General features: G+C 65.1%; 1 protein-coding gene across 3 annotated transcripts; it reads right to left on the bottom strand.

Moving 5' to 3' along the window:
* Nucleotides 1-925: 925 nt before the first annotated feature.
* FNDC4 (fibronectin type III domain containing 4) lies at nucleotides 926-19,627 on the bottom strand. Of its 3 annotated transcripts, none has more exons than XM_075915734.1 (6): nucleotides 19,289-19,627; nucleotides 13,846-13,961; nucleotides 13,252-13,456; nucleotides 12,202-12,291; nucleotides 6,812-6,945; nucleotides 926-4,802 (listed from the first exon to the last, which is right to left on the bottom strand). In XM_075915734.1, exons 1-6 carry the CDS (start codon nucleotides 19,362-19,364, stop codon nucleotides 4,767-4,769), a joined length of 657 nt encoding a protein of 218 aa, XP_075771849.1. In that variant the 5' UTR covers nucleotides 19,365-19,627; the 3' UTR covers nucleotides 926-4,766. The 3 variants fall into 3 exon arrangements, with proteins under 3 accessions (XP_075771849.1, XP_075771850.1, XP_075771848.1); XM_075915735.1 differs by lacking the exon at nucleotides 19,289-19,627 and adding an exon at nucleotides 18,192-18,349; XM_075915733.1 differs by lacking the exon at nucleotides 19,289-19,627 and adding an exon at nucleotides 16,538-17,051.
* Between the last annotated feature and the right edge of the window lie 476 nt (nucleotides 19,628-20,103).

Genomic DNA, 20,103 nt, shown 5'->3' on the forward strand with positions numbered 1-20,103 from the left:
TGGAAAAACTGAAACAACAAATAGTCTGGCAGCACCGTAAAGACCAACACAATGTGTAGGGGGATCGTGAGCTTTCGTGGCCACAGCCCACTTCTTCAGATGCCCGGAGTTAATAAAGGTCCAGTTCCGAAACGGCAGGGCTGTGGAAGCAGAGGCCACCACCTGCCCAGTTCGAGAGCAAGCGAGCAGGTGAATGCTGCAGCAGATGCCTCAGGGCAGGGGGAGGTCCAGGAGCCCCCCCCCCCCCCCCCACACACACACACACACTTGTTAAGTGAGGTCCCTTCCGGGACACAGGCTAATGCCCGGCCCTGCACTTTCACTTGGCATAAGCTGCTGTGCCTGGTGTCCCAGCAGGAGCCTGTCAGCCCTTCCATCCCCTCTGCCCACACAGAGGGGCCAGCCTTGCTCCTGACCCATGTGGAGAGCAGCCCACACGGGTTTCTCTGGGCCTGGATCCTACAGCTTAGACCTCGCTGCCATTTTCTGACTCCATCTGGGGTGCGAACGAGGCCTTTGCTGTTCCCTTTTCCGCTTCCAGCTCCACTTCCCTGTTCTGCCACGTGCCTGTGGTCTGGCAGCCTGGCCAGGGCCATGGAGCTGCAAAGACAGAGGCTGGTTCTCCCACTACTAGGCCCTGTAGTGCAGTGGAACCCATGGGGGAGAGGACCTGGCACAGACCCAGCCGCAGCTTCCAGTAGGGGCCCAGCCTGGACTGCCGATGTGCAAGTTCCTGGGGAGGGGATAGGTTGGGACAGCAAGTGCTGGGCTAGCTAGGAGATACCAGCACCCTTTGTCCTACCAAAGGGGAGAACAGCCGCAGGTGGAGTGCCAGCTTCTTGTGGGCCTGACAGGTGGCGTGTCACCCGACAGTGCTTGGGGACAGGGGGGAGAGAGACCGTCTATCTAGAGACTCCTCCAGGAACAGCATGGTCTCTGGGCTCCAGCAGCAGGTCTGGGCGCCGCCGTGAGAGAAGCAGAGCAGGCGTTCAGAGTCTGGTCCCCTTGTCCCTGGCAGTGGCTCTGGGCTGAAGGAGGCAGCTGGGGCATGAGGCTCCTTGGTGGCGGGGAAGAGGAGCCTTCTTAGTTTCAGGAACCCGCTGTGGGGAGTGGATGGCCAGTGGGACTGCCATCTGTCTGCTTGCTGTCCCCCATTCTGCCATTGTCCCTGCCTCTCATAAAACTCTCCAGGGCTCTCCCTGTCGCCTCTGTTCCCCCGCCCAGGCCTCCAGCACCCTCCCGTCCTGTGCTAATGGGTCTGTCCCCCCACCCGGGCAGCTGGCCCGCAGGCACTGAGCGTGTATCATGGCACACCCGAGGCACTCTTCTGCCTTTGAGCCAGACTTTTATTGAAAAGACCCTGCTCCACAAAGACGCTTGCCCTGGAGCTGGAGCTGAGCAGCCCCTGGAGCAGAGTCCTGAAAGTGCTTTGCTTGCAGATTCAGTTCCTGGAAGACGCTGGATCCTGTGAGTCTCTTCCATCCTGGGGCTGCACAGGCAGCATCCCGGCCCCTGAGGGAGCAGGACCCAGGCTACAGACCGGTCATTCCTCCAGCAGAGGCTGCTAGCACTGATCTCTTCTGAGGGCGGAAGGTCGATGCGGGGGAGAGGCACTGGGGTTGGTTTGGCGTCTGCCTCTGACTAGGAGCGATGCTGGTTCCGAATGACGGAATTCGCTCCACAGTGACGCCACATGGACCCTGGGGCTTGGGCGTAACAGGAGAGTTTGGCTTTAACCGCCCGGGGTGGCTCTGCCCTGAACGCTTGCGTGGCTGATGGGCAGCAAGCAGCAGACACCTGGGCAGACTGGCCTGGCTGTACAGCACAGAGACTTGGTAGCTGCGAATTGCTAGGGTCAGCTCCTTCCCAGCAGACACTCCCTCTCCCGTGGAGCCGGGGCCAGGGACTCTGCCTGCTCTGGGGGGAGAAGGACCAACTGCTGCAGCCACACAAGAGCAGCAGGGAGCAAGGCCGTAACCCTGTTGGGCTAAGTAGGGTTGCCAGATGGTTTAACAAAAAATACCAACCCCCCCCCCCCCCAAAAAAAAGGGAGAATTCTGTTGAGCAAAAAAAAGGGGAGGGGAAGACCAAAGTTGTTGAGCCAAAAAAAAAAAGGTGGGGGGTGCTGCACCTTCAGATGGCCCCATGCTCCTCACTCCCCCACCCCCCACCAAATGTGGCAGGGGAAAATTGTCCCCACTGGGCTTCTGTCCGAGGGAAACAGGAAATAGCAGACATTCCATGTGCCTGGTACTTCCTTTTTTTACCAGACGGGCCCCCGAATAATGGACAGTCTGGGTGAAAACCGAACATCTGGCAACCCTAGGGCTGAGGTCCCTGCCCCCCCCCCCCCACTGGGGGAGAGCTGGACCACAGGCTGAGCTGGGCTCTGTGAGCACGTGGGGGCGGGTTGTGATGTGTCTACTGCACCTCACCCTGCCCGGCACTATGTCGCTCAGGCCCTGCTGGCAGAGCTAGAGGGTCCCCAGAGGCCTGCCAGCGCCCCAGGCAGTTGGCCACTGGAAACGGTGGGTTGTGGAGCGCCTGAGGCTGCAGAGGTGGTGCAGAGGCTGTAGGGCAGGAGGGAGAGCTCTGGCAGGTGGGCTGAGGGGCACATTTCCTTGTGTGTGAGGGAGGGGGAAGGCTCCAGCAGCCTGGTGCCGTTGCCTCCTACAGAGCAGGCAGAGCCTGGGGCAGCATCTCCCCGCGGCTGGAGATAAACCCCCTCTAGGCCAGGCATTGGTGTGTAAAGAAACTACCCTGGCACGCTCCATGGGCCAGCATTAACCCCTGCAATCAGGGCAAGACTGCTGTGTCCCCGTCGAGGCCAGGGTTAGAAATGCTAGGGGAGGCCTTGGCAGAGTGGGGGGACTGGGCCAGGCCCTATGGGGAAGGCTTTGTCCTGGAGGGGGCAGAGTGGGGGGACTGGGGCAGGCCCTATGGGGAAGGCTTTGTCCTGGAAGGGGCAGAGTGGGGGGACTGGGGCAGGCCCTATGGGGAAGGCTTTGCCCTGGAGGGGGCAGAGTGGGGGGACTGGGGCAGGCCCTATGGGGAAGGCTTTGTCCTGGAGGGGGCAGAGTGGGGGGATGGGCAGGCCCTATGGGGAAGGCTTTGTCCTGGAGGGGGCAGAGTGGGGGGATGGGCAGGCCCTATGGGGAAGGCTTTGTCCTGGAGGGGGCAGGGTGGGGGGATGGGCAGGCCCTATGGGGAAGGCTTTGTCCTGGAGGGGGCAGAGTGGGGGGATGGGCAGGCCCTATGGGGAAGGCTTTGCCCTGGAGGGGGCAGAGTGGGGGGACTGGGGCAGGCCCTATGGGGAAGGCTTTGTCCTGGAGGGGGCAGAGTGGGGGGATGGGCAGGCCCTATGGGGAAGGCTTTGTCCTGGAGGGGGCAGAGTGGGGGGATGGGCAGGCCCTATGGGGAAGGCTTTGTCCTGGAGGGGGCAGAGTGGGGGGATGGGCAGGCCCTATGGGGAAGGCTTTGTCCTGGAGGGGGCAGGGTGGGGGGATGGGCAGGCCCTATGGGGAAGGCTTTGTCCTGGAGGGGGCAGAGTGGGGGGATGGGCAGGCCCTATGGGGAAGGCTTTGTCCTGGAGGGGGCAGGGTGGGGGGATGGGCAGGCCCTATGGGGAAGGCTTTGCCCTGGAGGGGGCAGAGTGGGGGGATGGGCAGGCCCTATGGGGAAGGCTTTGTCCTGGAGGGGGCAGGGTGGGGGGATGGGCAGGCCCTATGGGGAAGGCTTTGTCCTGGAGGGGGCTGGGGCAGAGTCCTGCACTGAACCCTTTGCCTGGTGGAGCAGAGGGGCCGGAGGCATTTGCGTTGGGGCTTGTGCCCTTCGGGGGTGTGGGGAGTCAGCCTGATGCTCTCTCTCCGACACATTTCTCTGGGGCCGGGGGATGTTTCCAGTGCCCAGACTCCGGCTCCATGTGGCCTCACTGGGGCTGCTGGGCCAGAGCTTCTGCATGCTGGAGCCAGTGGGCTAGATTTCCCTCCCGCCCCCAGCGCTGAGCAATGCTGCTAGCAGGGGTATGTTTCTAGGAGCACTGGGTGTGCCCCGCTGCCCTAGTGGGTGGCTGGCGTGAGACCTCTGCCCACCTCGTACCCAGGGTGGTGGCAGTGACACTAAGGAAAGGGATGGCAGCCCAGGGACCCAGCCAGCCTCCTGGGCCCCAGCTGCAAGGGCATGGGGCCACCCTGCCAGTCACACTCCTTACAGGGAGAGCTGAGGAGCCTCCCCGGCTCGATCAGGTCTCTTCCCACGCTAGCACCTGCTTCACCTCGTGGGCCCCAGGGCAGGGCTTGCAGGGTTAGGGGGCTGGAACATGGGCACTTCTGTGGGGCCAGAAACAAACAGAAAATCCCTCTGAGGTCCCAGGCACGCTGGGTGAGAGCGTGGCCCCTCCTCAGGTTCCTGGTGCAGTCTGTGCTCTTGCTCAGATCCACCCTGCCATTTACCTAACAGGGACACAAGGTGCCACTTCTCAGCACCAGCGGGACGATTCCTCACCCTGAAATCCGGCTGCGCTGTTTGTTCCGTGGGCCGGCGCTGTGCCCCGCTCCCCAGTGACTCCCAAACGGCCCTGGGAGGCTGGTTACACGCAGGGGGTGAGGCTGTTCTGCATGCAGCATCCCAGTGGTCTCCATGCAGATCCCCTTGGGGGCAAGGCCGTGGAAAAAGCAGTTTCTGATAAACAATTCTTGGCATGCGGAGGGCCCCCGGCAGCGGGGGGTGGCCCTTGTACCCCACGGTCTTTCCAGGGCCCTCGAGTCTCACACCTCAATGATATTGACAGAGAGAGACTTTTTCTGCAAGAGAAAAACCAACATTAGTGGCCTGATTCCCCAGGGGTTCGGTGCACTCTGCGCCCCAGGGAGCTGCTGGGCTGGGCATGGTCCCAGTTGGGGGTACTGAGCCCTTCAGAGAATGCCACTCGTGGCCTGGGAGGGGGAGCATGAGCCCCCCTCCCATGGGCCAAGTGACAGCTTCCCCCACTCCCGGGACTGTGCTCTGGCTTTAGTCTCTCCTTAAGGTCTCTCTCAACCTTGAGACTCAGCAGAGACTAGCACTTCCTGGTGAACTCCCTGCAAGAAATGCAGATAACCAACATCCCCCCTCCCAGCGTGCTGTAACTACTTCCTTTGGCCCTGCCTACCACTGCCCCCCACCAGCTCAGCCATCCCCACACCTCTTGAAACCTGCTGGCCAAGACCGAGATCCCTCCCAGATGGAGATCTCCCCGGAGCGAGAGAGAGCTGCCACCCCCTGCCAGGAGGGGCCGGGACCATTGGGAGTTTCAGGCGGAAGCCTGAGACAGCCGGATAACATGGGACGGGAGTTTCTTCCAGGCCACTAGCAGGAGGCTAGCCCCCGCGACCAGGGATAAGCAGGTGGCGAGAACCATAACCCAAGTACAGAGAGGTGTGGCTGACAAGCTCTCTGGCTGCTGCCCACTGGAGAGCTGCCAAGTGGCAGGCAGAGGCCGGGGCCGTGCCAACCTTCAGAAGGGCGAGCAGGCGCCACGGGTAACTCTAGGCCAGTTAGCCGGATGCCAGTCCTGAGTGGGTCTGGGGCCAGAGGGAGGTCAGGCCAGCTGGTCCCTGGCACTCAGAGGAGGAGCGGATGTGAGCGTGCTTGTGGCCGGAGACGAAGCTCGCCATCCCTCTGCTTACAGAGCTGTGCGCCTTCCACGCTCGCTGAAATTCATTAAGCTACGGAACTGTCAGCCCCCAAGGGCCTCATTGCCCCATGCCTAGAACGGGGGGAGTCCAAAGTCCCAGGAGGCTGAGGTACTGCCCATGACTGTACAAAGAGACAATCCCTGTTCCTTGTCCTACAATCACAGACTCCCAGGGCCAGCAGAAACCTCAGGAGCCACCGAGTCCAGCCCCCTGCCCACAGCAGGACCAGCCCCAACTCAATCGTCCCAGCCAGGGCTTGGTCAAGCCGGGACTTGGGATGGAGACTCCACCATCGCCCTAGGGAACCCAGCCCAGCGCTTCCCCACCCTCCTAGGGAAATAGTCTTTCCTAATCTCCAACCTAGACCTCCGCACTGTAACTTGAGCCCATTGCTCCTTGTTCTGCCACCTGCCCCGCTGAGAACAGCCTCTCTGGAACCCCCTGCCAGGAGCTGAAGGCTGCTCTCAAATACCTCCTCACTCTACTCCTCTGCAGACTGAACAAACCCCAAGGAGTCTGAGTCTCCACCACAGGGCCCCTCGGGGAACAAGCAAATGGCATTTTTGGTACTTGCTGGAGCTTTGGGGACAAGGCAGCCAACCTGTTTCCTGATCTCTGGGCCTGGGCTTGCTGAGCCAGCGCCGTCTGTGTCACACTCGAGTCAGGAGCCCCGGCAGGGTGCAGGGACAGAGCCCTGCCCTTGGGCCTGGCAGCCTCACTGACAACAAGCCCCATATGGTGCCCCTGTGCAGTGTTGTGTGAGTCCCAGAGGGGCCTGCCCATCCCTTCACTCCCTGCTGAGCCTGAGGCCCCCCCAACTCCTCCGGCTCACGAGACCCCTCAGAGTGCGGGGTACTGCTGACACCACAGGTGCCATGCAAGCGTGGCTGGGCCATGTGCCCAGAGACCTAGCTCTGCTGCCTGCTCCTGCCCTCTGCTGCTGGAGGATGCTGAGGCCAGCGGACAGGGCATGCAGCATAGGGAAGTTCTCCATAATATTGTGAGGATGTGTGCCTCAGTTTACCTTGGAGTACCCTACTGTCTATGCACACCCCCCATTCCTCAGTGCCTTGCACACTCAGACCCATCCCCCAGTGCCTCGCACAGTCACCCCCCCAGTAATCGGCCCCAGTTACCTTGGTGCGTAGTAGCCCCCCTGTGGGTCGCTCTGGGGTGCTGTGCTCTGAGGACGGCTTGGTCTTTTCCTTGTTGTTGTTGGAGTCGTTGTCCTTGATAATGTCGTACTGTCTGCAGAAGAGCGCAATCACTGCTGCAGGGCAAACAGATCTAATGTGAGGGGGTGTCCCCAGTGCCATAAGAACGGCCGTACTGAGTCAGACCAAATCCCTATGTTGCTCGTGGAATGAGGTGTACAGCTAGTTTGGATTAGGAAGCCTAATCGGAACTAGCTAGTCCGTGCCGCGTGTAGCCGTAGGAAGCCTAATCTGAACTAGCTAGTCCGTGCCGCGTGTAGCCGTGGGAAGCCTAATCCGAACTAGCTAGTCCGTGCCGCGTGTAGCCGTAGGAAGCCTAATCGGAACTAGCTAGTCCGTGCCGCGTGTAGCCGTGGGAAGCCTAATCTGAACTAGCTAGTCCGTGCCGCATGTAGCCGTAGGAAGCCTAATCTGAACTAGCTAGTCCGTGCCGCGTGTAGCCGTAGGAAGCCTAATCTGAACTAGCTAGTCCGTGCCGCATGTAGCCGTAGGAAGCCTAATCGGAACTAGCTAGTCCGTGCCGCGTGTAGCCGTGGGAAGCCTAATCCGAACTAGCTAGTCCGTGCCGCGTGTAGCCGTAGGAAGCCTAATCGGAACTAGCTAGTCCGTGCCGCGTGTAGCCGTGGGAAGCCTAATCGGAACTAGCTAGTCCGTGCCGCGTGTAGCCGTAGGAAGCCTAATCGGAACTAGCTAGTCCGTGCCGCGTGTAGCCGTAGGAAGCCTAATCGGAACTAGCTAGTCCGTGCCGCGTGTAGCCGTAGGAAGCCTAATCGGAACTAGCTAGTCCGTGCCGCGTGTAGCCGTAGGAAGCCTAATCCGAACTAGCTAGTCCGTGCCGCGTGTAGCCGTGGGAAGCCTAATCCGAACTAGCTAGTCCGTGCCGCGTGTAGCCGTGGGAAGCCTAATCCGAACTAGCTAGTCCGTGCCGCATGTAGCCGTAGGAAGCCTAATCTGAACTAGCTAGTCCGTGCCGCGTGTAGCCGTAGGAAGCCTAATCTGAACTAGCTAGTCCGTGCCGCGTGTAGCCGTGGGAAGCCTAATCGGAACTAGCTAGTCCGTGCCGCGTGTAGCCGTAAGAAGCCTAATCGGAACTAGCTAGTCCGTGCCGCGTGTAGCCGTAGGAAGCCTAATCGGAACTAGCTAGTCCGTGCCGCGTGTAGCCGTAGGAAGCCTAATCGGAACTAGCTAGTCCGTGCCGCGTGTAGCCGTGGGAAGCCTAATCGGAACTAGCTAGTCCGTACCGCGTGTAGCCGTAGGAAGCCTAATCGGAACTAGCTAGTCCGTGCCGCATGTAGCCGTGGGAAGCCTAATCGGAACTAGCTAGTCCGTGCCGCGTGTAGCCGTAGGAAGCCTAATCCGAACTAGCTAGTCCGTGCCGCGTGTAGCCGTAGGAAGCCTAATCCGAACTAGCTAGTCCGTGCCGCGTGTAGCCGTGGGAAGCCTAATCTGAACTAGCTAGTCCGTGCCGCATGTAGCCGTAGGAAGCCTAATCTGAACTAGCTAGTCCGTGCCGCGTGTAGCCGTGGGAAGCCTAATCGGAACTAGCTAGTCCGTGCCGCGTGTAGCCGTAGGAAGCCTAATCGGAACTAGCTAGTCCGTGCCGCGTGTAGCCGTAGGAAGCCTAATCGGAACTAGCTAGTCCGTGCCGCGTGTAGCCGTAGGAAGCCTAATCGGAACTAGCTAGTCCGTGCCGCGTGTAGCCGTGGGAAGCCTAATCGGAACTAGCTAGTCCGTGCCGCATGTAGCCGTGGGAAGCCTAATCGGAACTAGCTAGTCCGTACCGCGTGTAGCCGTAGGAAGCCTAATCGGAACTAGCTAGTCCGTGCCGCATGTAGCCGTGGGAAGCCTAATCGGAACTAGCTAGTCCGTGCCGCGTGTAGCCGTAGGAAGCCTAATCCGAACTAGCTAGTCCGTGCCGCGTGTAGCCGTAGGAAGCCTAATCCGAACTAGCTAGTCCGTGCCGCGTGTAGCCGTAGGAAGCCTAATCGGAACTAGCTAGTCCGTACCGCGTGTAGCCGTAGGAAGCCTAATCGGAACTAGCTAGTCCGTGCCGCGTGTAGCCGTAGGAAGCCTAATCGGAACTAGCTAGTCCGTGCCGCGTGTAGCCGTAGGAAGCCTAATCGGAACTAGCTAGTCCGTGCCGCGTGTAGCCGTAGGAAGCCTAATCCGAACTAGCTAGTCCGTGCCGCGTGTAGCCGTAGGAAGCCTAATCCGAACTAGCTAGTCCGTGCCGCGTGTAGCCGTAGGAAGCCTAATCGGAACTAGCTAGTCCGTGCCGCGTGTAGCCGTAGGAAGCCTAATCGGAACTAGCTAGTCCGTGCCGCGTGTAGCCGTAGGAAGCCTAATCGGAACTAGCTAGTCCGTGCCGCGTGTAGCCGTAGGAAGCCTAATCCGAACTAGCTAGTCCGTGCCGCGTGTAGCCGTAGGAAGCCTAATCCGAACTAGCTAGTCCGTGCCGCGTGTAGCCGTAGGAAGCCTAATCGGAACTAGCTAGTCCGTGCCGCGTGTAGCCGTAGGAAGCCTAATCGGAACTAGCTAGTCCGTGCCGCGTGTAGCCGTAGGAAGCCTAATCCGAACTAGCTAGTCCGTGCCGCGTGTAGCCGTGGGAAGCCTAATCGGAACTAGCTAGTCCGTGCCGCGTGTAGCCGTAGGAAGCCTAATCGGAACTAGCTAGTCCGTGCCGCGTGTAGCCGTAGGAAGCCTAATCGGAACTAGCTAGTCCGTGCCACGTGTAGCCGTAGGAAGCCTAATCGGAACTAGCTAGTCCGTGCCGCGTGTAGCCGTAGGAAGCCTAATCCGAACTAGCTAGTCCGTGCCGCGTGTAGCCGTAGGAAGCCTAATCCGAACTAGCTAGTCCGTGCCGCGTGTAGCCGTAGGAAGCCTAATCCGAACTAGCTAGTCCGTGCCGCGTGTAGCCGTAGGAAGCCTAATCCGAACTAGCTAGTCCGTGCCGCGTGTAGCCGTAGGAAGCCTAATCGGAACTAGCTAGTCCGTGCCGCGTGTAGCCGTAGGAAGCCTAATCGGAACTAGCTAGTCCGTGCCGCGTGTAGCCGTAGGAAGCCTAATCGGAACTAGCTAGTCCGTGCCGCGTGTAGCCGTAGGAAGCCTAATCCGAACTAGCTAGTCCGTGCCGCGTGTAGCCGTAGGAAGCCTAATCCGAACTAGCTAGTCCGTGCCGCGTGTAGCCGTAGGAAGCCTAATCCGAACTAGCTAGTCCGTACCGCGTGTAGCCGTAGGAAGCCTAATCGGAACTAGCTAGTCCGTGCCGCGTGTAGCCGTAGGAAGCCTAATCCGAACTAGCTAGTCCGTGCCGCGTGTAGCCGTAGGAAGCCTAATCGGAACTAGCTAGTCCGTACCGCGTGTAGCCGTAGGAAGCCTAATCCGAACTAGCTAGTCCGTGCCGCGTGTAGCCGTGGGAAGCCTAATCGGAACTAGCTAGTCCGTGCCGCGTGTAGCCGTAGGAAGCCTAATCGGAACTAGCTAGTCCGTGCCGCGTGTAGCCGTAGGAAGCCTAATCGGAACTAGCTAGTCCGTACCGCGTGTAGCCGTAGGAAGCCTAATCGGAACTAGCTAGTCCGTGCCGCGTGTAGCCGTGGGAAGCCTAATCCGAACTAGCTAGTCCGTGCCGCGTGTAGCCGTAGGAAGCCTAATCGGAACTAGCTAGTCCGTGCCGCGTGTAGCCGTAGGAAGCCTAATCCGAACTAGCTAGTCCGTGCCGCGTGTAGCCGTAGGAAGCCTAATCGGAACTAGCTAGTCCGTGCCGCGTGTAGCCGTAGGAAGCCTAATCGGAACTAGCTAGTCCGTGCCGCGTGTAGCCGTGGGAAGCCTAATCCGAACTAGCTAGTCCGTGCCGCGTGTAGCCGTAGGAAGCCTAATCGGAACTAGCTAGTCCGTGCCGCGTGTAGCCGTGGGAAGCCTAATCCGAACTAGCTAGTCCGTGCCGCGTGTAGCCGTAGGAAGCCTAATCGGAACTAGCTAGTCCGTGCCGCGTGTAGCCGTAGGAAGCCTAATCGGAACTAGCTAGTCCGTACCGCGTGTAGCCGTAGGAAGCCTAATCGGAACTAGCTAGTCCGTACCGCGTGTAGCCGTAGGAAGCCTAATCCGAACTAGCTAGTCCGTGCCGCGTGTAGCCGTAGGAAGCCTAATCGGAACTAGCTAGTCCGTGCCGCGTGTAGCCGTAGGAAGCCTAATCGGAACTAGCTAGTCCGTGCCGCGTGTAGCTGCGCGGCACGGGGTCCGAACTAGCCGGCATTTAATAATGGCGCCAGCCGGCTTTATGCAAATGAAGCCTGGGAAATTCAAATCCCGGGCTTCATTTGCAAGTTCGGTATGCATACATTACCCCCCCAGTTCGAACTAGGGGGGTAGTGTAGACATACCCTTAGGAGCGAGCCCTGGTCCTCCTGACCCCTGGTTAAGGCTGATGGGAGCTTAGAATTTATGGCTCAAAGCCTCGTTAAGCAGCTCTCGGCCTTGCCTAGCAGGCCACTGGGCCCAGCACAGAGCCCCCCAAGCAAGCACCCCATGAACATACCCCCGCCCCTCGCTGAACCCCTGCCAGCTAGTGCCTGCGTAGGCCTCCTAAGGGGCCCTCCCCTCTCAGCTTCTCTTTGGGAACCTGAGTGGGGTGGGCTTCACTCACAGGCTGTTCCAGGCCTCCAGCAGGGTGTCCGCACTGCAGCTGGGCAGAGCTAAAAACAGCCGCGTGGCCGCTGCCGTGCAGGGGCACTGGAATCCCAAACCCTGGGTCTGCGCTCCGTGTCCAGCCAGGCGCTCCACCATGCTATTGCGAGTGCAGCTGCTCCAGCCCCGCAAGCATGCGGCTGTGTTCTCGGCACGGAGCCTGTGCACGGACCCACACTGGCCACGTCACTTTCTTCTGAACCCGCTCACCAGCCCATTGGCAGTGGACACATGACGAGGAAATAACACCTCGTCACCCTTGCCTATGGGCCCCGCCTCACCAGCTCTCTGAGCTAGGCAAACAGCCGCCTCTCCGCCCCGTTCCACAGGTCGCTAACGAAACCGCTGCCTAGTGCTAGACCCAGGACTGACCCTGGGGGGCGAACCAGGGACAATGATTCTGGCAGCCTGTCCTGCACCTGCTTCCCACCCACAGTTCCCTACTTTGTTTATGAGAATGTGGCTGAGGACGGTGTCGGAACTTTACCAACGTCAAGATATTTTACATCTGCCCCGCGTCCACCACCCCTTTTCCCCAGCCCACTGCGTCTCCTGGCACCTCCAGCCCAGCCCCCGCCTGGGATCCAGAGGGGCTGGAAGGCTGTGGCCAGCCCCTCCCCGCTCCTCACCTGCCCACATGAGCAGCACAGTCACAATGATGACAATCTCCCCGGTCTGCAGCTGTCGCTCCTTGTCCAGCCCTTCCACAGTGATATCACCTGCAAGACACGCGGACAAGCCCTGTGTGCTGTGGCCAGCTCGGGGCCCCTGGCTGGGCACGGGAGGCTCCTCTGCTGCCTCTGGAGCTGGCGGGGTCCTGCTCTGTACCCGGACAGGCCAGCTGTGGGGAGAGGAGCCAGGGCTACGACAGTAGCAAGGGCACAGGCACAGGGCCCGTCCAGCCAGGCACCTACTAGCTGAGACCGTGGCTGGGAGGGAGGGCTGAACCCTTGAGCGCCTGCCTGGCCAAGCGGCAGCTGATGGGAGTGCTGGCGGCACAGAGAGGGAAGAGTGCACGGTCACCCCCAGCGTCAGGAGACACGGGCGGGCATCCCAGCCCCTCACTGTCCCCAGCCAGCCTCCCACACCTGGCCTGAGCCCCGACAGACCCCATCACAAGGTCCCCATTGGCCCGGGGCAGCCCGGGGAGCAGCAGCAGCCTGGGCTGGCGAGGCCACAGGACAGGCAGTGCTTGGTGCCTCCAGCTCGCCTCATGGAGGGGAGTTGGCAGAGGAGCCGTGTGGTGCCCACCTGTGGCAGGAGGCCCCTGCTGCTCTGAGGTGTGGGCTGTGTGCCTCCTCCTGTGCCTTGTGTCCCCTGGCTCCTGGGGGGCTTGGAGGGCAGGGACTTGCCAGCTCCGGCTGTGTGGCTGTCACACCAGGGGCCAAGCCACCCCGGGGCACCGCCCGAGTACCCAAACCCTTGTGACCCAAGCCCTGTGCCCCGCTGCCCGGACCAAGGCGCCCAGAGCGTGCAGCAGGGACCCAAAGGCTTCTGCCGAGGAGCCCCACACCCCGCCCTGCTGCCCCCAGAGGCAGCCAGGGTCGGATGCAAAGCAGCAGAGAGCCCGCAGTGTCCCCATGGGGCAGTCCTGCCTCCTGCATCCCCAGGCTGCAGGGTCCTGAAGGGAACTTAGCACAGGGCTGCACGTGGCCCCTCCCGCCAGGGCTTGGCCGTACCTTGGTTGGAGCTGTTGGAGGGGAGGCGATCGGTCGCCTTCAGGGTCCGGAAATGGACCCGCTTGCTGGCCTGGCTCTCTCCATGCAGGCCGATGCTCTGCACCTGGATGATGTAGTCGGCATCCTCCGCCAGGTCCCACAGCACGCAGGCCCGGTTGGTGGTGTTCACCTCCCGGATGAAGCGCTGCATTTGCCCGTCCTGCCGCTGCCAGCGTGGGAGAGACAGTTAGGCCCAGGAGCTGCCCAGCCCTCGCAGCGGGGTTAGTGAGGGCAAGAGGCAGCTCAGTGCATGGGGGAGCGGCACCGTGAGCTCCTCGGAGACTCCTCTGAGCTGGGCAGGGGAGGGCAGCATTTTTGGGGCACCCCATGGCGCTGCCCAAGGGGATGGGCTCAGCACAGGCAGCAGCCTGAAGCACAGACATTTTGTAGGGAGATTTCAAGGTGGGCTGGAGGCCTGCTGGCCCTAGACAGCCCGTGCTGGTGCCCCAGCAGTAGGATGGCCAATGAAGGAAGAAGGACCCTCATCATCCCTGGGGTGGGGCAGTGCTGGGGAAGGCAGGGGGCGCAGGGCCCTGGGGGCAGAGCCTGGCATACCTGCTGCGAGATGGCATAGCCAATGACGACATCTCCCTCCGGGACATCCCAGGAGACAGTGGCCGAGTTCGCCTTCAGCTGAGTGACAGTCACGTTGACAGGGGACGGCGGCCGAGCTGTGGGGCAAACAGCCAGTGTGCAGGAGGGCGTGGCAAGACCCAGATCTGTGCTTCTGGGTCCCACTCGCAGCCAGCCCCTGCGGGCGCCGCGAGCCAGAGCCTGGTGCCCTGCCTCGTGGGGCGCTGCAGAGCCAGCAGCTGGCCCAGGCTCCAGAGGCAGTGTGGCGACGGAGTGTGTCCAGCTCTAAGGGACAGTGGCTTTGAAATGTAAGCGGCTTCTCCGGCTGCGTCGTGTCGCCCAGGGCACAGACCTGCTGCCGAGCTCTGGCGGCCTCTGGCCAGGCCCAACCGCAGCTCCTCTCGGAGTCCACCCGTCACCAGGGACTCGGGTGGTGCTGGGCCTGCCAGCCCCCTCCAGCCCAGACAAGACGAGCCTCCAGCTCATTATGGTCTGGGGTCCCCTCCGGCTCAGTGCACGTGGGGCAGGACTCCGCGCCCTCTGCCCCCCCCCCCCCCCCCCGCTATTTAATGTGCCACGGACTGAGCCGGGACAGAGCCAGCAACCGGGGGAGCGGCCGGTGGAGATGGCTTGGGACACTGGTGCGAGCGGGCTGTGTGCTTCAATACAGCTCAGTGGGGACAGCCGCCCACTGCACCCCCCAGCAACACCGCAGGCCCAGTGCCTGCCCCACAGCCCCCACTGCACCCCCCAGCAACACCGCAGGCCCAGTGCCTGCCCCACAGCCCCCACTGCACCCCCCCAGCAACACCGCAGGCCCAGTGCCTGCGCCACAGCCCCCACTGCACACCCCCAGCAACACCGCAGGCCCAGTGCCTGCCCCACGGCCCCCACTGCACCCCCCAGCAACACCGCAGGCCCAGTGCCTGCCCCACGGCCCCCACTGCACCCCCCCCCAGCAACACCGCAGGCCCAGTGCCTGCCCCACAGCCCCCACTGCACCCCCCAGCAACACCGCAGGCCCAGTGCCTGCCCCACAGCCCCCACTGCACCCCCCAGCAACACCGCAGGCCCAGTGCCTGCCCCACAGCCCCCACTGCACCCCCCAGCAACACCGCAGGCCCAGTGCCTGCCCCACTGCCCCCACTGCACCCCCCCAACAACACCGCAGGCCCAGTGCCTGCCCCACCGCCCCCACTGCACCCCCCAGCAACACCGCAGGCCCAGTGCCTGCCCCACCGCCCCCACTGCACCCCCCAGCAACACCGCAGGCCCAGTGCCTGCCCCACAGCCCCCACTGCACCCCCCAGCAACACCGCAGGCCCAGTGCCTGCCCCACAGCCCCCACTGCACCCCCCAACAACACCGCAGGCCCAGTGCCTGCCCCACGGCGCCCACTGCACCCCCCAGCAACACCGCAGGCCCAGTGCCTGCCCCACAGCCCCCACTGCACCCCCCAGCAACACCGCAGGCCCAGTGCCTGCCCCACAGCCCCCACTGCACCCCCCAGCAACACCGCAGGCCCAGTGCCTGCCCCACTGCCCCCACTGCACCCCCCCAACAACACCGCAGGCCCAGTGCCTGCCCCACCGCCCCCACTGCACCCCCCAGCAACACCGCAGGCCCAGTGCCTGCCCCACAGCCCCCACTGCACCCCCCAGCAACACCGCAGGCCCAGTGCCTGCCCCACAGCCCCCACTGCACCCCCCAGCAACACCGCAGGCCCAGTGCCTGCCCCACAGCCCCCACTGCACCCCCCAACAACACCGCAGGCCCAGTGCCTGCCCCACGGCGCCCACTGCACCCCCCCCAACAACACCGCAGGCCCAGTGCCTGCCCCACGGCCCCCACTGCACCCCCCCCAGCAACACCGCAGGCCCAGTGCCTGCCCCACAGCCCCCACTGCACCCCCCCAGCAACACCGCAGGCCCAGTGCCTGCCCCACAGCCCCCACTGCACCCCCCCAACAACACCACAGGCCCAGTGCCTGCCCCACAGCCCCCACTGCACCCCCCAGCAACACCGCAGGCCCAGTGCCTGCCCCACAGCCCCCACTGCACCCCCCAACAACACCGCAGGCCCAGTGCCTGCCCCACGGCCCCCACTGCACCCCCCCAGCAACACCGCAGGCCCAGTGCCTGCCCCACTGCACCCCCCCAACAACACCGCAGGCCCAGTGCCTGCCCCACTGCCCCCACTGCACCCCCCCAACAACACCGCAGGCCCAGTGCCTGCCCCACAGCCCCCACTGCACCCCCCAGCAACACCGCAGGCCCAGTGCCTGCCCCACAGCCCCCACTGCACCCCCCAGCAACACCGCAGGCCCAGTGCCTGCCCCACAGCCCCCACTGCACCCCCCCAACAACACCGCAGGCCCAGTGCCTGCCGCACAGCCCCCACTGCACCCCCCAGCAACACCGCAGGCCCAGTGCCTGCCCCACAGCCCCCACTGCACCCCCCCAGCAACACCACAGGCCCAGTGCCTGCCCCACAGCCCCCACTGCACCCCCCCAGCAACACCGCAGGCCCAGTGCCTGCCCCACAGCCCCCACTGCAGCCCCCCCAGCAACACCGCAGGCCCAGTGCCTGCCCCATTGCCCCCTGTGTATCTCCTTACACAACACTGCAGGAAATTTTTTTGTAACCCGAGAACTAAGGATTCCCTGGAACTCACTGCCACAGGATGTCCCTGAAGCCACGGAGCATCCCAAAGGGCCTGGAGGCTCCTGGATAACAAGAATACCCAGAGTTCTCATCATTCCCTATAACCACAGTCCTGGCAGGAAGCGTTACTCCCCTGCCTTGGGCAGGCCACGGAGCTGGAATTCCTGGAGAGCCGCTGAGGCCCCGCAGGCAGATTGGCCAGTCGTGGCTGGGGGTTCTCTCCAGCCTCTGCAGCATGGTCCCAGCGCAGTGTGTGGGGCCAGAGGGGCCTGGGCTCCATGGGCCTGCCTTGCCCCCGCTCAGCAGCACAGCCGACCCCGAGCGAATTTCTGCTGCCTGCAGGAGAGTAACCTGCACTCCCGGGGGCTTGCCGGGGCAGTGGCCCTTGGGCCTGCAGGAGCCCCCTGCCTGGTACCAAGGAGGAGGCGGTGCAGCTCGGCCCTGTTTGTGGGGGGCTGTGAGAGGCCGGGGCTGCGGGGGCCTCTAGGAGCGGCTCCAGCCCCAGCTGCCAGTGTATGTGCTGGCTGGTAACCCCCCAGGACCAGTCCAATGAGGTAACCCCTCCCCCAGACCAGGCCCAGGCTAATGAGGTTACCCCCCCCCCAGGACCAGTCCAATGAGGTTACCCCCCCCAGGACCAGTCCAATGAGGTAACCCCTCCCCCAGACCAGGCCCAGGCTAATGAGGTTACCCCCCCCCCCCCAGGACTAGTCCAATGAGGTAACCCCTCCCCAAGACCAGGCCCAGGCTAATGAGGTTACCCCCCCCCCCCAGGACTAGTCCAATGAGGTAACCCCTCCCCAAGACCAGGCCCAGGCTAATGAGGTTACCCCCCCCCCAGACCAGGGCCAGGCCAATGAGGTAACCCCTCCCCAAGACCAGGCCCAGGCTAATGAGGTTACCCCCCCCCCCAGGACTAGTCCAATGAGGTAACCCCTCCCCAAGACCAGGCCCAGGCTAATGAGGTTACCCCCCCCCCCCCGGACTAGTCCAATGAGGTAACCCCTCCCCAAGACCAGGCCCAGGCTAATGAGGTTACCCCCCCCCCAGGACCAGTCCAATGAGGTTACCCCCCCCAGGACCAGTCCAATGAGGTAACCCCTCCCCAAGACCAGGCCCAGGCTAATGAGGTTACCCCCCCCCCAGGACCAGTCCAATGAGGTAACCCCTCCCCCAGACCAGGCCCAGGCTAATGAGGTTACCCCCCCCCCCAGGACTAGTCCAATGAGGTAACCCCTCCCCAAGACCAGGCCCAGGCTAATGAGGTTACCCCCCCCCCCCCCCAGGACTAGTCCAATGAGGTAACCCCTCCCCAAGACCAGGCCCAGGCTAATGAGGTTACCCCCCCCCCCCAGGACCAGTCCAATGAGGTAACCCCTCCCCAAGACCAGGCCCAGGCTAATGAGGTTACCCCCCCCCCCCAGGCCCAGGCCAATGAGGTTACCCCCCCCCCAGACCAGGCCCAGGCTAGTGAGGTTACCCCCCCCCCAGGACTAGTCCAATGAGGTAACCCCTCCCCAAGACCAGGCCCAGGCCAATGAGGTTACCCCCCCCCCCCAGACCAGGCCAATGAGGTTACCCCCCCCCCCCCCAGACCAGGCCAATGAGGTTACCCCCGCCCCCGAGTCTGGGCCGGCGGGGCTGTCAGCCTGTGCCCGGCAGACCTGGTTGTTCTGCGGGCGGGCAGCTCCGCCAGGGCTCCCGGCTCAGGAGGCTGCGGAGCCTGATCCCCGGGGCTGCCGGCGCCGGGTCCCTGCGCAGCCTCCCTCCGCCGCGTGAACCGCTCGCCGCAGCCTGCGCCCCGGCCTCCGCCTGCTGCCCGCTCCGGCCCCCCCGCCCCGGCCCCGCGCCCCCTGCCCGCCCCGCCCCGGCCCGCGCCCCCTGCCCGCCCCGCCCCGGCCTCCGCCTGCTGCCCTCTCCGGCCCCCCCGCCCCGGCCCCGCGCCCCCCCGCCCCCTGCCCGCCCCGGCCCCCCCGCTCCGGCCCCGCGCCCCCTGCCCCCCCGCCCCCGCGCCCCCTGCCCACTCCGGCCCCCCCGCTCCGGCCCCGCGCCCCCTGCCCGCTCCGGCCCCCCCGCCCCGGCCCCGCGCCCCCTGCCCCCCCCGCCCCGGCCCCGCGCCCCCTGCCCGCCCCGGCCCCCCCGCTCCGGCCCCGCGCCCCCTGCCCGCCCCCCTGCCCGCCCCGCCCCGGCCTCCGCCTGCTGCCCTCTCCGGCCCCCCCGCCCCGGCCCCGCGCCCCCCCGCCCCCTGCCCGCCCCGGCCCCCCCGCTCCGGCCCCGCGCCCCCTGCCCCCCCGCCCCCGCGCCCCCTGCCCACTCCGGCCCCCCCGCTCCGGCCCCGCGCCCCCTGCCCGCTCCGGCCCCCCCGCCCCGGCCCCGCGCCCCCTGCCCCCCCCGCCCCGGCCCCGCGCCCCCTGCCCGCCCCGGCCCCCCCGCTCCGGCCCCGCGCCCCCTGCCCGCCCCCCTGCCCGCCCCGCTCCGGCCCCGCGCCCCCTGCCCGCTCCGGCCCCCCCGCTCCGGCCCCGCGCCCCCTGCCCGCCCCGCCCCGGCCCGCGCCCCCTGCCCGCCCCGGCCCCGCGCCCCCTGCCCGCTCCGGCCCCCCCGCTCCGGCCCCGCGCCCCCTGCCCGCCCCGCCCCGGCCCGCGCCCCCTGCCCGCCCCGGCCCCCCCGCTCCGGCCCCGCGCCCCCTGCCCGCTCCGGCCCCCCCGCTCCGGCCCCGCGCCCCCCCCCCGCTCCGGCCCCCCCGTGCCCCCCCCTCACTCACTCGCTCGCACCAGGCAGAGGTCGCAGCTGAAAAGCACCAGCACGGCCGGGTTGAGGCGGGCGGGGAGGGGCCCCATGGCCCCGGGCAGGGGCAGGAGCCCCGAGACCGGCTCAGCCGTGGCGGGCGCGGGCCCCTGCCCCGGGGCATCGGCTCACAGCGGGGCCCCCCCCCGCCTCCCGCACGGGCGCCGAGGGCAGCGAGCCGGGGACAGCCGCGCCCCCCCCCCCCAGCCAGGCCGCGCCGCGGGGCGCCGAGGGCAGCGGGGCCGGGCCGGACCCAGCGCAGCGCGCAGGCTGGAGACTGGCGGGAGCCTGCGGGGCAGCACCGCTGACAGCTCCGCCTAGAGCCACCCCCCCCCCCCCGCCGCTCCGCCCATCCCCCCGCCTGGCTCTTCCCCCCTAGCTCCCCCCCCGGCTCCGCCCATCCCCCCGCCTGGCTCTTCCCCCCTAGCTCCCCCCCACCCGGCTTCGCCCATCCCCCCGCCTGGCTCCTCTCCCCCAGCTCCCCCCCTCCGCTCCTTCCATCCCCCCCCGCCTGGCTCTTCTCCCCTAGCTCTCCCCCCCGCCTGGCTCCTCTCCCCCAGCTCCCCCCCCTCCACTCCTTCCATCCCCCCCGCCTGGCTCTTCTCTCCTAGTTCCCCCCCCGGCTCCGCCCATCCCCCCCCCGCCTGGCTCTTCTCCCCTAGCTCCCCCCCCGGCTCCGCCCATCCCCCCGCCTGGCTCTTCTCTCCTAGCTCCCCCCCCTCCCGGCTCCGCCCATCCCCCCGCCTGGCTCTTCTCCCCTAGCTCCCCCCCTCCCGGCTCCGCCCATCCCCC

This window comes from Pelodiscus sinensis, unplaced genomic scaffold (assembly GCF_049634645.1).
Source record: "Pelodiscus sinensis isolate JC-2024 unplaced genomic scaffold, ASM4963464v1 ctg89, whole genome shotgun sequence".
NCBI classification, from domain to species: Eukaryota; Metazoa; Chordata; order Testudines; family Trionychidae; genus Pelodiscus; species Pelodiscus sinensis.

Coding starts and splice junctions, on each gene's coding strand:
- FNDC4 (XM_075915733.1), bottom strand. CDS start 16,622: ATGATGAGAACTCTGGGTATTCTTGTTATCCAGGAGCCTCCAGGCCCT. Junction 13,457..13,845: donor GCTATGCCATCTCGCAGCAG/GTATGCCAGGCT, acceptor CCACGCTGGCAG/CGGCAGGACGGGCAAATGCA. Junction 4,803..6,811: donor GGGGGCTACTACGCACCAAG/GTAACTGGGGCC, acceptor TTTCTCTTGCAG/AAAAAGTCTCTCTCTGTCAA.